General features: G+C 34.7%; 1 protein-coding gene across 3 annotated transcripts in view; it reads right to left on the reverse strand.

Moving 5' to 3' along the window:
* The window catches only part of LOC113059402 (cyclin-dependent kinase 14), a 151103-nt gene that overhangs the window by 407 nt on the left and 131298 nt on the right, over positions 1–19398 (reverse strand). For all 3 annotated transcript variants that reach the window (XM_026227871.1, XM_026227872.1, XM_026227873.1), the window contains one exon: positions 18406–18527. In XM_026227871.1, the coding sequence (XP_026083656.1) occupies positions 18424–18527 (104 nt within the window). In that variant the 3' untranslated portion in view covers positions 18406–18423. The remainder of the gene's footprint in view (positions 1–18405; positions 18528–19398) is intronic.

The following is a 19398-nucleotide window of genomic DNA, read 5'->3' on the forward strand; positions in this document are numbered from 1 at the left end:
ACCTTTAACTCTAAACAATAACTTTGAACCTGGCTATAACCGATGTTCAGGAAATGTGTGAAAATTAGTGCACGTTTAATTATTATTTATACTTTACATTAAAAAACATTTTGTAATACGCAAAATGTTTGTAATTGTTAATGTAATCTAGGAGCTGGTGAAGTATGGTTGAATCTAGTTCATTTTTACCCCAATCGCCTGCAATGTTTTGCCTTAACTATATTAAATGATGTATTTCTATCAACTTAATTTTTAAAGCAGCTTTACAGTGTTGGTGAGGAGGATGATGGGATGCAGAGGAAAGTGTGTGTGTGTGTGTGTGTGTGTGTGTGTGTGGGGAAGAGCAGATCCGGCTCGCTTGTTTCTCAGCTAATCTTTCTCTTTTTTTCCCCATTGACCATACTGCTAATAAATAATGCATGTTTCTCTGTGTGTCCGACCTCTCTCTCTCTCTGGCAGTCTGTTATTCTCTTTCTTACGCTCTCGTTTCAGATTTTCTTCCTTTCTTTGTTGCCCTTCCCCCACTTGATTTCAATCCATGCCTTTGGAAAACCGTTCCTGGAGGATTTGCAAGTGTGTGTGCCAGAAATCAGAGATCGTGGAAGGACGCTGCCTTTATCAAGAGCCAAAAGTGTATGTTTGTGAACGAAGAAATCAACCAGCTCAGAAACACAACGTCCCACTACAAACCCATACATTTGGTTCATACCGCTGAGCATCGTATATAAAAATGCCACATTATTTTAATCACTACAGTCTTTTACTTGTAAGTTCATGTAAAGGTTGAAGCAAGGTTGAATGTATTCGCTCAGTTACAGCTCGTCTCGACAGAGTCAGAAATGATCATCTATTGAATATTCCCTTTAATTCTCAAACTAATTCATTAAATGTTGAAGCAGTGAAATGCACTCGTTCTACTCTCAAGACCTTTTTCTCTTCTCTTTCTGCGCTCGGGTCAAAGATATGATGCTCATTCAATTTATTAATTTATCAAAAATGCATGAAAAATGAAATTCATACAGAAAATGAGTTAAATACTGCTTTCATTTAAAAAAATTTTTTGTGGCATTAAGTTGATAATAGATGATGACGACAACAACAATAAGAAAAAGAAATAAACAAACAAAAGCTGAAATAAAAATTATATTTTTCAATAATTCTGATTTATTTACTAATATTCCAAACAATTATTTAAAAAAAATGGTGAAGCAGTGTTGCTTCAAAATAAAAATAAATTTTTTGCTTAGTTTAAGCAATAATTAATATTTTTAAGGCTTTTATTTTTATATATTAAATTTAAAGTGTTTTATTTTAAGTTTTAGTATATTTGTTAGCCATTTATTTATTTATTAAAAAAAAATGTTTAGCTTAAACTTATTGTTATTCCAGTTTTAGTCATTTAATTTCAGTACTTTTTTTATTTCAATTAGTTGCTTAGGGAACATTTTTTTGGTTTTGTTTTGAGTTTAAGTTTTACACTTAATATTTATATTTCATTTTATTTGAGCTCCATTTGAATTGAGGAAAACTATTTTTAATAGTTTTAGTTCAACTAAACGATAACAAACTGATGAGCAGGAAAGTCTTCAGGAAACCTGTTTGTAAACAATCATTTTTGCAACTCCACGTGGTGGCGCTAGTGAGGAAGAAATTACACACGAAAACTAAAAGATGTTAAAGCTGATCATGTTTAGATTGCACTTAATATTTGTCAAGTATAATAATCAAAAACACCCAATAATATCCTCACAAGAAGAGAATGTGAATCTCTCAGCGATGCGCGTCAGGTTTTCGTGTGAGCAGAAGAATGTCAGATGTGTTGAAGAGCGTCTGATTTAACAAACACAATGAGGAGAAGGGCTCCTATAGTCCTCAGCCAGCAGAAGGGCCCCTTCTGTGACCTCTGACCCCCCCGCCGACACAAGCCTCGTCAAGTTTCAAAGCGTGTAATGAAGTGCGTCAGACCAGCATTAAACAGCGTGCGCACACACACGGACACACACAGCCTCGCTGATGTTTTAATACGACTGTGAGTGTTTGTACGTCTCAGAAAAGTTTTCCTATCGCTTTAATGAACTCACTTAGATTACTTTCCTTCTTCTTAAAAGTGCAAATTTAATTAAAAACAAGGATTTAATGTGTACTGAAAAGTTTCCAGTCATTAAAGGATCAGGAATGTCGTGTTTCGGCCAGGACGCGACTCAAGTACGTCACTGCTGTTCGTTTTAATTTCATTGACCTCCATCACAGAATGTGTATAAAAATATCAGATTAAACTAATAACTTTAAGTACTAAAATTACATGTAAATACATATAAATGTAAACTATATATATATATTGAAAGTTGTTCTAGTTCTGTGTGTGTGTGAAGTGTGTGATCTGACTTCACCCGAACATCACTACAACAAAAACACATTTAGCAAAAAGAAAAAACTATTTATTGCATCGCAACATTTTAACAACAAGCTATGAATTCTAGGGTTTTCCCTAATTGATATAAAGCTGAAAGAAAATAAAATGAAAGATAAATATTGGATGATAAACTTAAAATTGAAATAAAAAAAGAATATTAGAAACATTACCTTGGCAATTAACTGGAATAAAAAAGGTTTAAGTTGAAGTACTAGAATTACTAAACTAAATAAATAAAATAAAATAAAAATAGTAATAAAAAATACAGTTAAATATAAAATTATACAAATAAATAAATCTATAAAAATTACAAAAGCACACAAAATTACTAAAACAAAAATTAAAAAGAAAAGTAAAAATATTAAAATAAACACTACTTCAAAATATTAATAAATACTATAAAACCACTATACCACAAATCATATAATTCAGCAATGAATTCTAGGGGTTTTGTTTATTGAGATAAAGCTGAACTAAAATAATAATAATAATAAATTATTATTACAACTTAATAATAATTAAATTAAACCTAAATAAAAAAAATAAAAAAAAGCACAAAACAAAATTCGCAACCTTTAAGGGAATTTTTTTTTTATGCTTATTCAAAATATTAATAAACAATACTAGAGTAAATAAATAACCCTGAAGTAACTGCATGAAAAGGACAAATGATTCACTGTTAGATACACAATGTTAATCTGAATCTCTATCAGGACTGAATAAGGCGTTATAAAAGCACATGCTGTGAGATTGTGAACACTATATATTTTTCCCCACGCCCAACACTAAAGCTGCTTGTAGATTCTCCTTCCCTGTTCAAAGTCTGGGAAATTCCCACTTTATGTCACACAAGATGAAGTGACGCAGGGCTATAAAGCATCCATCAGGAGCCCCACTAACAACACAATCTCCTTCATCAGAGAGCGTCTCAATCACTGGACGATCACTTTTGAGATGCAGTTTGTTTTAACAAGACATGAGGATGAGGAAAAAGCAGGTCTGTAGATTTCAGGAGAACTACACCTTTAATATATTTAGACATGGATGTGGTTTGGTGAAGCCACAGCGAGAGCAGGAGGTGATCATTAAAGCTTCTCTGGCAACTCTTGAAAGGGTTTTTCCACAGCAGGGAGTGATCAATAATAAGAGCTCATATCTTATGTATCAAAACCATTAAACGCATTTGAAATCTGTGCATTTTTGACTTCTATTCAGTGCCAAAAACCACTGCACTTCATGAGTTTCCAATGCCATTGTGCTTGTTTTTAGACTGCAGCTGTTTTGAGATAATAAAGGATCCAATCATTTGACGTGGATAATGAATTAGGGCTTCTCCAGCTTTCCCAATTCAGACAGGTTTAAGGGATATTTCATTGAAAACTTTAAGCTCTGTCGTTAAGTCGTAAGTCTTGAGTCGTTCCAGATCTATATGATTTTTTTTCTTTGGCAGAACACAAACAAATAATGTTTCAGCTGTCTGTGTTAGAAAATCAATGGGAATTACAATGTTCAAGGCCCAAAAAGGCCGTTCTGAAGCAAAACAATCACTGTGCATAATGAACCAAAACGTCTTTTAACATTAAACCTCATTGTCTCTTCAAAAAAATAAATAAATAAATACAATTTTAAGATTTGAGGCTAATGTTGCTTTACACTTAAAAAATGGTGTAGGATCCAGGGTTATTATGAAAAAAAAAGTTAACTGAAATAAAATACTTAAAAAAACAAACAAAAAAAAAACACTATTTTATAAAAGCTAGTTGTCAACACTTCTTATTTTATTTTAGTTTAACTAGAAATAAAAAAATATTTTATAGACATATTTAAAAACAGCAAAAAATAAAATAAAAATAAAAACGATTTTAACTAAAATGAACATGAAAACAGAAAAACACAAATAAAATTTAATTCAAAATTTTAGTAAAGATTATAATTGTACGTCAGTTATACTGAAATCTTTAACATTTACAAAAAAAATTGCTGGTAAATTTCACAAATAATTAAAAATTTAATAAAAATACATATAGCAAGCCACCCCCTGAATTAAACATGAAATGAAGTAGAAAGACTACAATAGTATTTTGTGTGTGTAAAACATGCTCTAATAATCTCTGCTTTATTCACAACTTCTTCAGAATATATGATGGAGTCTGTGTATGTCAGAACTGTCATTTTTTGGTGAACTATCTCTTTAATGATGGTTTTATGCTTTATAAAACCAGCGAAACAACCAAAAATGATTTAAGAGCTTTTTCTTTGGATTAAAGAAGTGATGATCTACATTGAAAATCTAAAGAAATATACCATTTACAGACCCCTGGCTCACAGACGCGTTTGCTCTGTTGACTCGGGACGGTTTGATCAGTCAATGGTCGCTCCGGTCAGCCGGTGGAGAGACAGACGCCCTGATGATGAGATCAATGCGAGAGCAGGATCTGACGCTCAGCCCAGCCTCGGGCCGTCTCTCCTGGATTCCACATCAAACAGCCGCCTGTCAATCAAACACGAACACGGCTTCGTCCGACACAACAACCCTTCCTGTGCTCGACACCAATGACCTGCTGCTTCCCCGAACACACGCTCCTGCTCCGCTTCTCTAGTCTGCATTATCTTTCAGAATCTGTACAAACACTGGAGTTCAGGGAAATATTAGCATAAATAATTTATTGCATTTAATGCATTAAAATAACGGCATTAATAATGATGTATTTTTGATTATAAAGCGGAATGTTCCGGTCCTTGATTCTGATTGGCTGAGCCGCGTTCGAAGCTGTTATGCCAATTACGCTACAAAGTAACAAACACCTTTGTTTACTTCTGTATGTTGCTCGGCAACCAGTTTGTTGCAACCACAACTGATTCTGAGGAGCTACATTGTTTGGTGAACATTATTTTTGCTCAGTTTGAAATAAATAGTTTTCCTCTATATTCTCACTTTATTAGACTATATGAGTCATAAAGCCAGATGGATCAAATACGATCCTTAAAAAAAAAAAAACAATGTCTGAAGGTTCAATGCAATTACATTTTCTGACTACTATTTCAGGCTTTACAGGGTTACGTCGATCTATTATTTATGTTGTGAATAAATTAATTTCTGATTTATTAAAAAGTCTTTATTGTTTGTCAATGCATAAAGTGATAATTTGCCTAGTTTTTGAAGTGCCCTGTATATTACTTTTGAGATAAATAAAAAAAAAAGGTTGCAAATGCTGTTTTATGTTTTATAAGCTCAAATGCCTCATGTAATCTGAGAACAAATGTGTTCACTGTTCTCCAAATAGTCTGTGTGTGTGTGTGTCTGTGTGGGTGGGTGTGTGTGTCTGACGTTCTTTCAGTCTGAATTAATGCATTTGGAAGATACTTTTTTATAAAGTGACTTGCAATAAATTCAAGCTACACATTTGATCATTTCATGCATTCTCTGGGACTCAAACCCACAACCTCAGAAGAAAAACATCAAATCGATAACCAGTCTCTATAGAGTTCAATTCTCATGTTCAGAAACTAAAGACTGAAACTCTACAACAGAACTGCACTTTTCTTTCCGACTCAAAACCAACATCTCCCTCAGGGTTTCCCACGGTGCATGCTTGTTCTGCAATCCTCCTCTGAAGCGTATGATTAGTGCTTGGCTTCATGTTTGTGGGCAGTGTGGTGTCACTTCATTAGTGGAACGACGGGCCGTCTGCTGGGGACGGAAACAGAGACGCCTGACCACAAAACACACAAAAAAAGAGAGAGCCAGAGAGAGACAGCTGGCATTCTGCTTCTGAGGATCATTTACCATTCAATGCAACTTAACCAAACAGGATGGAAGGAATGCCTGAAGAAGACTGAAGAGACCTCAATGTGTCCTAAACAGCCGAATTTAGTTAGAAACCAAGAAGGAGCGCTGTCACTGTGATGACATCAGAGAGACATCACCAGATAAAACCAAAGCTCATTCCATCAAGAAGATAAACAGTGGTCACTGAGAACAGCTACAAACAGCATTCAGTCTGAAAAATGACACAAACGTCACAAAAATAGCCCTGATATTCAGAACATGCCAGCTACTAATGCCTTTGATTTTGATTTCATTTCATGGATTAACATCAATTTAATTTAATTTAATAAGGTTTTGTTTTATTGATCATAATGAGATTTTGTTGGATTTTTTTTCTTAAGTTTTTGTATTTCACAATTAACTTAATATATTAATCAGTGATATCTTACTGTCCTATATAAATTATAAAAATACAATATATATGAAAATTTGTTGTATTATCTTTAATATTTTTAATACGTTTCTAATATATTTTCACACATACATAATGTCTTTACAGAAATAGTAAAATATATTTGTATTTAAAAAATGTTTTTTATTTAAAAACATACTTAATAAAAACACAAAAATAATAATAGTGTATATATATATATATCTGAGTTTATGAAATAATTTTTATTTCTCTTTTTCACACACACAAAGCATATATATATATATAGAGTCACAAATATATTTCTATTTTATCTTTTACATTTAGGACTAATAAAGATTAATAAAATATATAAGATTATAAGATATAATACAAGATAAAGGATGCCATATATAAGATAAAAAAAGTATAAAATTAAAAAAAAACAACATCACATAAATAAACAACACTAAACATTAATTCAAGAAGACAGATATCACATGTTCTATAAAAAGTAAATGTGTGGCACAAGATTCACTCATCTGTCAGTATTGATTGCTTGTTGTCTATGCTAACACTAAGCTAGCCGCATGCTACAGTCCTGTAAGTGAGACCGATCACGTTTCAACCGAAGAGTGAATTAATGCATGGAAATTACAGAGAGTCTGCAGCGCTCCTTTGCATAATCAGCCTTTAATTGAACCCTGAGCCATATGTGTGCAGAGCATTCTGGGCTCTGACTAATGGGGCATGAGCTGAGTAAATGAAGCGTGGCAGAAGAGAGTAATCTAGACCTGATACGACACACACACACACACACACATTTGCAATGCATGATGGGATGAGTAGTTCATCCAGTACATTTATCGTCAATTGTTTTAAATCAGCATGTTGTGATGATTTCAACAGTGTCTAAAGACCTAAATGTCTGTTTTCAGCATCTCTTAGAGCTCTAGTGATGAAAATGTAGTTCGGCACGACCTCGTGCTGCTCCAGCTTATCGTCAAGTGTATTAATTAGCCTGTTTTGTGTGTGCTTAACGATGCACACAGTTTAATAATTTGCAGGTCATGAATAAAAATGAGGGAGGAGTCGGGAAGGAGGAAATCTGCTTGGGAAATTTGTTGCATATTTGCATATATTCACGATCTGACACAATGTAGCACATTTGATTTATTCTGCAGCGAAGCGGCTTCAGCGTTTAGGGAAGAATATATTTATATTTATTTATAGATTATATTCTCACACATCTGCAGGATTGACTCTCTCTGTCCAGAGCCGAGCAGGTCAATATTTCATGTTTCCCAGCATCACACAGCAAAAAATAAGAGGGGAATCTGAAGAGCCGATCAATTATTCACATCACACGGTGAAACAAATTGAACAGCGGTCAGTCAGTGCGAGAGAAAACCCCGGGTCTGAGGACTGTGACGCCGTCAGCGTCCCGTCGGGAATCACAGAAAGTGCAAATATTGTGTCTGTAAGTGGAGAGATTCCCGCGTTTAATTGCATCCCTGCGGTGCTTGCATTATGCAAATTCGGTGCGGGTGGGCGGAGCCACAGGCCTTTGATAAGTCGAGCGTGCTGTGAGTGAATGCAAGGAAAAACACATATTCATTCCCTAGCAGCGCTGTTAATTAAAGCTTATCCAGACGCATGAATAATGCATTCATTCCTACAGAATCTCTCGCTCAAATGTTCCCGGCGTTCCTCAGAAGAGAGATAAAACCCCAAAGAGCTGATATCTGCGACAAAACAAACACATCTGTACGTGCAGCGAGCAAAGCCTTCGATTAAAACACAATCGGTAACATTACTGACAATAAACACAACGAAACGAGAGCGAATACAGTGCATGAGAGTCCACGACTGCTAGAGAAGACAACGAGAGTCACATTTCTCCAGAAATACAACAGAAATAAACAAGATTATATATTATGTTCATTATATTTTGATGTGAAATATGATCCAGACATGTCATTTTCCATTTCCACTCACAGTGTCTCTAGAGCTCATTTCAACATTCAATATTTGAGAAACTTTTTTTTTGTCAAATCTTTTTTGTTTGACCATTTTTGTTTGAAAATATAGGCTCATTAGACAAATCATAGTTAATTGTGACAAGACAATAAACATTAATGATCTGTTTTCAACAGAGCCAGTGGTGGAGAGCTCAACACTAAAGGCAGCAGGGCATCAACCGCTGAACACTAGCAGTTTCTGATGAACCGTAGTAGATATAGTTACACACACACACACACACACACACACACACACACACACACACACACACACACACACACACACACACAGACACACCCATCGCTGATGCCATCCTCACACTGACTCAATGTTTACATAAAGAGTCAAGCATCTTCACCTCCATATCAGGAATGAACGCCTCGACTCAAACTTTTCTAGAGCATCAACTCGTTGAGATCTGAGACGAGTGTCAACAGACCTTCTTCTTTCTGTGATACACACTCAAACTCTAATAACCGAGCGAGGAGCGGGATCTGACCGGACGGCTGGCTCCTCACAGAAGACACTCAGCTCTGCTCGGAGGAGCACAGCGTTCCTGCTTCCAGAAGCTCGTTAGAGGAGAGAGAGAGAGAGAGGGAGAGAGAGAGAGAGAGAGAGAGAGGGAGAGAGAGAGAGAGAGAGAGAGAGAGAGAGAGAGAGTGAGTGGGCCTTCGCTGTCGCCTGCCTCTTCATCCACCAAACACTTTCATCCCTAAACACGATGCATTATAATTGAGATGTGGTGATGTTTAGCGCCTGATCGAAACGTTTGCGGCGTCTCTCCCTGCAGACTCAGACTCACAGATTCAGAAGCTGTGATTAGAGAAGAGGAGCTCCAGCAGAGGAGAGATGCTTCGGGACGCTCGTTTGCAGCTGCAGAAATAAAACCAGGGAATAATCATACAGCGCTTTTAAAGCTGCTCCAGTTTGGTTGCAGCTCAGAGACAACACCATCTGTCATCTGAACACACACACACACACACACGTTACAGCAAATAGATACTTTATACCAGCATCCAAATGTCAATGTTTTTGTAGCACAGTGCAATCACACAGTAGTGATATGTGTATGTGTGCACATATATATAACTTTGAACTTGATTTTTTTTAATCAAATATATATATATATATATATATATATATATATATATATATATATATATATATATATATATATATATATATATATTAGTGCTGTCAATCGATTAAAAAAAATTAACTAATTAATCGCACAATTTTTTAAAATTAATCGCGATTAAAAGACTGAAACTTTTTGCATATGTAAATGTAAAATGTAAATAATTAATGTAAACTCAAGACAAATAAACTATTTAAATTCAAAATATGATTGTTTATTGGAATTTTTATTTAACTTGTAACACAGATTTTCTCATGTAAACAACATCCCTGCAATAAACCATCAATATCCTCCAAATTAACTGTTGGCTTGAAAGCCATATTTATTACAGAAATAAAAACACAGGCATGTAAGTACCATTTGAATTTCAAAACAATCAATGTCAATAAAAAACAAAAATGATTTCCATGTTGAATTCTAAGTGGACTGCAAAAAAATTCCAAAGTATAGTCATTGCAGTGCTTTAAGTGGGCTGGTACGCACTGGTTCTCAGTACTGCCACTTCCAAATATACCACCACCTCTCCGTGCACCCAGAACGTGCTTTTAGCGTACCGGTACTCTCATTTGGACATGTTTTAATAGAGGTTTTAATCTTTTACCTGCACTGCCGATTTTCAGAGCGCCCTTCACAATGCAAGCTTCCTAATTCATCCCACCCAGAGCAGAAACTACATTACCCATTCACCCTTAAGTTATACAAGTGAATAGCGCATGTGTCGCTTTTCCCACTGTTAAGTGTCAACAACTCAACGTGGCCGGAGAAGGTGTGTGAAACTCGTTATGAGTGTACACAACGCTCGGTTCGGTTAAAAATCAAATACAGTTAACAACAACACTTAATATATTTTCTTGGCTTCAGACTCTGAATACTGCAAGAACAAGACCAGAATCTGATGATTCGCTGACTGACACCTCACCAAATTCGAATCGTATCACTGCAGGTCAGACTGAAGCTAATGAAGTAATGCGGGTCTTTCAGGAAGGGTGACCAGACGTCCCGAAAAATTCGGGACAGTCCCGAAATCTAAACTGTTGTCCCGACTCCCGAATCTGGCCCTAATTGTCCCGGAAGTTATACTAAAGCAAAATCTTGAGTATTTATTGTCTGATAAACATTAAAAACTGTCTGCGGAGGTTGAGTCGTCCTGCAGCCCCCGCTGGCTGCTCATTGGCTGCAGCATCTTTTTTCTAAGTTCTAAAAAAATACCGTAGACGGCAAGGCACAAATTTAGATATTCATTTATCTAATTAATCTATAGCCTATGCACAAAGACAATATGATCTTTTTGTCCCCTTTTTGTTTTAAAGCTTGATGAAGAGAGAGAGCGCAAGTTGCTGCAGCTGAGGAGGACAGTGACAGTTTTTGACAGTTCGCGACACTGTGTACAAAAAATACTCCGCTACACAATTATTTCGTTTTTTTCGTTTAAGCTTATTAACGTTAGCGTTACAGAAATGTCTGATTTACGCACTGTTACAACAGTCATTGTTTTTTTTTTTTTTAAAACAATGACATTTGAGTTCATGATTTTAATGTTGCTGTTTCTTGTGGCAGACTAAATGAAGAGTAATGTTTCTTGTGGCAGACTGAAGAGTAATCCGGCAGAGTTTTATACTGAAACTTTCCGTCTAAAAGTCCTTCCTTGGTCTTATCCATATTTCTTTGCACGTTGAACACACATAGGCCACAACCAGAAATAAAAAAAACTGCAACCGCGTTAATTGCGTTATTTTTTTTTAACGCGTTAAATATTTCAAATTAATCGAATGCGTTAACGCGCTAATTTTGACAGCACTAATATATATATATATATATATATAATTGAATATATAATCTTATTCATATAATCTATCTATTGCTCCCCTCGATCTGTAAGGTCTTTACATTTTTTATGTTTTTAATAACAAGAATTTATCAATTCAACATTTTTTTTTGCTGTTTTTATTTTATTATAGTTTTTATTTAATATTTTGAATTAGCTTACATTTTTTAAATGTTGTTATCATTTAATTTTTTAAGTAGTTTCAGTATTTTTTTGGTGTTTTGTCACTTTGATTAGTCTTTTTAAATGTCTATGTACCGTATTTTCTGGACTATAAGTCGCACTTTTTTTCATAGTTTGGCTGGTCCTGCAACTTATAGTCAGGTGCGACTTATCAAAATTAATTTGACATGAACCAAGAGAGAACATTACCGTCTTCAGCCGCCAGAGGGCGCTCTATGCTGCTCAGTTCTCCTGTAGTCTACACTGAACACATAGAGCGCCCTCTCGTGGCTGGAGACGGTAATGTGAACTCTCGGTTCTTAGTTCTAAATAAATGCGACTTATAGTCCGGTGCGACTTATATACGTATGTTTTTTTTCCTCATCATGACGTATTTTTGGACTGATGCGACTTACTCAGGTGCGACTTGTAGTCCGAAAAATAGGGTAGTTTTTATTACATTTAGTTTTTACGTATAGTTTTTTGTTTATTCAGTTTTAGTTATTTTAGCCCTGCCTGATGTTTGTGAAGTCGTCACCTGAGGCTGTACGTTACGGTGATTTTACCAAAGGTAAACGGTGTAAAGCAGCGTCAGATCTGATAAATCGAGATATTTTTGGCTCGTTTTAGCAAGCTGTAGTTCACACAATCCTGGAGTTGAGAGGAGCGATGTCGAGCAGAGGGCAAGAAAGAAAGAAAGAAAGAAAGAGACTGAAACTGGAGGCTGAGGAGTGAAAGGAGCTTATGCTAATGAGCCATTCAGAGCTCCGCACCCATCCTCCTCCTCGCATATCATTAGTGCCTCTAGTGACCAACAAATTACAGATGAATTGTGTGTGTGTGTGTGTGTGTGTGAGTGAGGGAAACACCTGTCTGTGGGAAACACCCCCCTACACACACACACACACACACACACACACACACACACGGCTCATCAGATCAAATCCTCTCACCTGCCAATCACACACCACTGAACAATCACTGGAGAAAAGCGCAGCGAGGGAGGAGCAGAGAAAAAAGGAATGAGATCGTCTAGAGCAGCATAGCATAGCAACAACTATAATATATAAAGAACAAAATATATAAAATAAAATATTAATATATTATAATAAATATACATTATTTTTTATTGTTTTAAATATATTTTTGCTTTAATATATGATTTAATATTTACTTATGAAATCATTGTATATATATAATTAATATATTAATATAATATATTAATATATAATTAATATTTATATATTCTTTCATGTTTAAATATTTAATAAATATTAATTTTGTATTTATTTAGTATATTTATTCTGACCCAAAAATATTTTGTCTTTTAACAGAAATAAAGAGCACATAATTTTTTTTTTTTTTAAATCAGCATTTTAGTGCAATTCTGACCTAATGTTATGTTATCAGCAAAAATAAATCGCAAACACATGAATCACCAAGCAGCACCATTAAAGCTGACCAATAATATAACAGATCATTTACATCATCCAATCAAATCCAAATGGAGCAAATCTAGCTCCGCCCCACACTACAGCCAACCAATGAAAGGTACCAGAGTGAAATAATGAGCGGACTCTCGATATCTGACGGAAGAATCTCTCAGTCGCCGTCAGATCCAGTGATTAGATGTTCCTCTACAGATCGACTGATAGAAACTGACTCTGAAAGCCAATCAGAATCAAGCTGCTGCCATCCGTCAGTCTTTGACCTTCTGATGTGTGTGTGTGTGTCTGCTTCAGTGCCAAACACACACGCTTTGAGGTGTTCACCGTGCCAGTCGAATGTGTGTGTGTGTGTGTGTGTGATACACAGCTGGCTGCTGTACACACCGGTTGTCTGTCTGTGGTGTTTATCTTCAAAGAGTCAGTGGAGCTGCAGACCTGTGACTCCAGCCAACTGACCCAGACAAACCACTGCCAACCTGGACCCAAAACACACACACACACACACACACACACACACACAGACACACACACGCACGCACGCACACGCACACTCACTCAATCAATCACTCACAAACTCACACAGAGAGAGAATCAGACACTGAAACACTTACAGTGATCAAGTCATTCCTAACTTATTCAATGTTCATACAATATAAAAAATAAAAATAAAAATAATATATATATATATTACATACATTTTAAAAGTAATAAATATAAATAAATATGAAAATGTATTATATAAAAATTATAAATATAATGCTACTATTATATTTTAAAACGCATTATAAATATTATATAATGAAAAAATAAGATTATTGTTATATATTGTATATTATGTTAGAATAAATATTGTAACTAAATAAATATAATACTGTATGTTCAGATATAAATAATATATATTATATTTAAATATATGAAATATACAGTATTACATTTATACACATACATTTAAAGTAAAAAATCTGAAAATCAGACTAGATAAAAACTCATTGATATTTTAATATATATATATATATATATATATATATATATATATATATAGAGAGAGAGAGAGAGAGAGAGAGAGAGAGAGAGAGAGAGAGAGAGAGAGAGAGAGAGAGAGAGAGAGAGAATTATATATAGAATATAAAATAATATTAATATTAGAACAGGACATTGTCTATATACAGAACAGAACAGAATATATCATGTTCTGTTCTAATATTATTATAAATTATATTTTAAATATATAATATACATTATATTTTAAATAAATTATTGATTAAAATTAATTTAAATAATAAAAAAATCCACTCGATGTTAAAATATATATATATATATTACTTTTTTATATATATACTATATTATCATTTAAAATGATCATATTAAATTCAAATATATAAAATATACAATATAATATATATTATATTTATACATAGAAAATATATAAAATTTTCTTATTTGGAAATGTATCAATTAAAAAAACTTTTTTTTTTTAGAAATGAAATGCACTTTTCTATGTTAACAGGGAAGCAGCCGGTCCACCCACAGTCACACAAATATATCTACTGCAGCATAAAGACTTTAAACACACCACTCACATACAGTCATAACACCACTAACAAAGACAGATTCTGCACACAACACAGTCCTAACCAATCACCTTTGGGCTCTTAATTTATGCTAATGAGATGCAAAGCCATTGCAGCTGATCGGTGGCTTCTTGCATCAGCAGCACGACTGACAGAACTCTCAGAAACTTCAGCTTCATGAACACATCTCCCTCTCCAGACCGCACAGCGTTCATTACATTACACGTTTAACATCAACTACAGCTTTAGAGAGGCCTATAGATGGTCTGGTCTTCTTCTATCTCTTCTGACCCTGATTTCATCTGGTGACCCTCGTCTCTGACAGTGTTGTGTGGTTTGTGTGAGAGAGGCGTCTCTCTCGTTCAGTCTGTGACACAGCACTTCTGATGAATAATACACAAGCTCACACAAACACACACAGAGTGCTGGCAAACTCAGGTTATACTGTACGAAAAAACAGAGGAAGCCTGTCAAAAACACATCCAGATCATACTGCATCATGAAATCTTACTAAATAAATAAGATATTATTTTTGCAAAAGGAAAATTGAGCCTAAATATTTTACATGGTCATAAGAATAGGTTCTATATATACATTTCAGTGCATATTTATTATTTTACTCCTAGCAAGCTTCTTTACATTAAACGTTTTGATTGAAATTAAAAATACAGAAAGAAATTGCTTTGATATTTTCTATGATATTTTAAGATCTCTTTAAGAGTGTCTTTTCCCCCAAAATAAAATAAATTATATTTTGCATAAAGAAAATAAAGCCTTAATTTGAAATGGTCTTAAAAATAGACTCTAAACATTTTTTTTCTTTAGTTTTAAACTGCGATTTTGCTCCTAACAAGAAGTAATTTTTATTATTCTTTATTTAATTCTAATTAAAAAATTGAAAAGAAAAAAAATAACCCAGTTGCTTTTTTCTCTATAATTTGTGTTTTTTTTTAAATAAAACTTTTTTCCCCAAATCAAAGAAATTGTATTATTATTTTTATTTTTGTAAAGAAAAATAAAGCCTATTTTTAATTGTCCTAAAATAGGCTCCTAATATTTTTTTCGCATCACTTTTTTTTATAAGCATTTTATTTATTATAATGCTTCATAAGCATTTCCATACCCAATTTTTTTGCTTAAAATTCAACATTTAATAAATACTATAAAAATGAACCCCTCTGCTTTGATACTTTGTATGTAATATAATGTCATCCAGACATTTTTAAGACTGACTTTTAATAATATTTTGCAAAAAGAAGCCTAAAAAATCTTTTTTGGTCCTAAAACAAGCTCAAAGTATTCACATTAATTTTAAACTATATCTAAACATTATAATCATATATAAATAATTTTACTCTTAAAAACGTAATTTCTTACAAAGGAAAATCAATCAAATAAATCCTTCTTGCTTTGATACTTTGCATGCAACACAATAGAATTCAGACATTTGTAAAAATCTAAATCCTTTATTCGAGCCTCCTCCATCTAATGAGTGAGAGATGAGCATGAGAGCGTTCAGTCTGTGTGTGTGTGTGTGTGTGTGTGTGTGTGTGTGTGGATTAGAGGAGCGTCTCGCAGCTCCAGGAGTCTGTCAGCTAGAGACGGACGAGCACAAAGCCTGTGATTTCAATATGAATACAGCGGAGGAAAGGACACGCTCTCACTGCGGGTGACTTCCCTTCGGAGCAGCGCACATCTCACACACACACACACACACACACACACACACACACACATCTGCATGCTGAGGAGAACAACACTTCACTTTCATTCCTGAACTTCATGAACGTGTTAAAGAGCCGATCACTGCTGATGAGACTAGTTTTAGGTAGAAGATATGATTTATTTTGAGTCTAATGACAGGAAACTTATAATTAGAGAATATATAATTAATATTCAGCATGTGCTCAGTGGAAGTTTTACGGCATTGTATTACAGTACTTGTCAAGTTTGGAAGAATCAAGATTTTTTTAATGGTTTTTCTGCTCACCAAGGCTGCATTTATTAAAACAAAAATATTGTAAGATAGTGAAATATTATTAGAATTTAAATCATCTGTTTTCTGTGTGAATCTGTGTTAAAGTGTAATTTATTTCTGTGATGCTCCGCTGTATTTTCAGCATCATTCCTCCAGTCTTCAGTGTCACATGATCTTCAGAAATCATAAAAATATGATGAAGAAAAATTTCTGATTATTATCAATGTTGAACACCGTTGCACAATATTTTTGTATGATACTTTTATTAATCAAGGACGCATTCAGTTGATCAAAAGTGAGAGTAAAGACATTTATAATGTAACAAAATATTTCTATTTCAAATAAATGCTGTTCTTTTGAACTTTCTGATCATCTGTGAATCCTGAAAAATAAAATACATCACAGTTTCCACAAAAATATGAAGCAGAATCTTTTCATTAATGATGAATGTTTTTAATCTGAAATGTGAAAATTGAAAAATAAATTAATAGATAGTCATTTTCAAGCAGCCAAAAACTGTTTTCAACATTGATAATAATAAGAACCATTCCTGATTTTGATCACCGATAATAACTGAGCAGTAAATCATCATATTTTCATGATTTCTGAAGATCATGTGACACTGAAGACTGGAGGAATGATGCTGAAAATACAGCGGAGCATCACAGAAATACATTACACTTTAACACAGATTCACACAGAAAACAGATGATTTACATTATAATAATATTTCACTATTTTTACTATATTTCTTCCAAACTCGTGTGCCCCAGCTGAAGCAGTGTGAGCTCAGCATGTAAAGCGCAGGCGTCTCGTTCGCTCAGCTGTGTGTGTGAGTCTCTGAAACGTCTCTGATGAGTCTGTTTGTGTGATTGGGGTTCAGAGGTCGGCGGCTCCCTGCGGGTCAGTCTTAAATCTCACACCGCACCTGCCTGTAATTGAGCTGCTAATCCTACAGAAGCCTCTTTCCCTCCATTAAGAGCTTTATCCAGCTGCGTGAGATGTGTTCGTCCACACCTCAGATTACATGCAGATGCAATGAAACCCTCCTCTGCTGAATCTGCTCATGCTGCATGTCTGGAACAGCACACTAGTGCATTGCTTTACCAACCACCAATAACACAGCGATATGTGATGATGTCTAGTGCAATATTTCATAATAGCAATGGAAATGCACACTGTGCACTGAAAGTCAACACTTGGTCACTTGAAACTGATCGTGTGAAGCGCAGTGGAACAGACACTGAAGACTGGAGGAATGATGCTGAAAATACAGCGGAGCATCACAGAAATAAATTATAGTTTAACACATATTCACACAGAAAACAGCTGTTTTACATTATAATAATATTTCACTATTTTTAGTGTATTTACTGTATTTTTAATCAAATAAATGCAGCTACAAAGAAACTTCTTCCTTTGTTTACAAGTATTCAAAATATTCACTTAAATATTAAATTTTCATTTATTTTTTTGATTGCAAAAAGTTAATTTTACTAAAAATAAAAAAAAGATAAATTAAAAATAAAGAATTAAACATGCTATTAAAAAAGGTCACATGAAGACTATGTAGCAAAATAGGTAGAAATGTTGAATGCACTGTGTTTGCACTAAACAGTGTGCAGTATGCAGTAAAGCGCACACTAGTGAGACGGTCAGTCGTGTCGTACCTGTTCGGCTCTCGGCGGTCAGTGTTTGCTGTTAGACGTGGCTTTGCTCTTGCTGCACACCTGGATGCTGTCGCCAGACTCCGGCTGTAACTTAACGCTAGGAACGCTGAAGATTGAAGACACTGAAACACACGGACACATACACTCGGTCAGTCTCCAATCTAAAATAAACATATTGAGAGACGTTGAGCATGTAGGAGGAGAATATATGAATTAATTACAGAGGGATGAGCTTTTCTACATGCTTGCTGATTGGTTTCTTAGAGATGTTTGACTTAACAAGCAGCACTAATACAGACAGAAAACCATAATAAATAAACACATTAGCATTAAATTTCATTTAAAAAATGTCATAAATCCTGCTGGATTTGCGGTTTCAATCAAAGCCTGAGCTGAAATGTTAATTACGGTGTGTCCTCCTCAGCAGCAGCCGCTTCTCTTTTATGATTGAATTGCAAGCTTATATGAAACAACAGAATTAATTTTCCCTTCATTCTTCTGCTTCAAAAGCAGCATTGCTCTGTGTGTGTGTCAAAGCTCCGCCTCCACACCGGAGCCCCGCCTCCTCCCTCCTGCACGGCCTGCTGTGAGCTGATAACAGGATTAATTCAGCTGCAGCTCCTAATCTGGGAAATTAAAAACCTCATTCTCGCATTCAAATGACTCGCCCGACGCTTGTCTAACATGAACAACTGTTTTCTGATGCGTAGGACTGAACGTGTCTGCGATGTAGTGTGTGTCGCCTGCTAATGGAGGTCTGGATTATAGATAGAGAGGACACGAGGCCTTGAGCTCGTCTGACAACTGAAACCTTTCTGAAAGACCCCAATCATCAGCAGCCGCTCCATGTTCCTGGAAGTGTCCAACATGAACATGTGGAAGCTTATTTCCAGAATGAAAGTTTAAAAAACAAAAGTCATTGCTTTTTAATCTTTTTAATTTATTATCTCACAATTCTGACTTTTTTTCAATTCTGAAAATTGTGAGATAAAT

Source organism: Carassius auratus, chromosome 41 (assembly GCF_003368295.1).
Source record: "Carassius auratus strain Wakin chromosome 41, ASM336829v1, whole genome shotgun sequence".
Taxonomy (NCBI): Eukaryota; Metazoa; Chordata; class Actinopteri; order Cypriniformes; family Cyprinidae; genus Carassius; species Carassius auratus.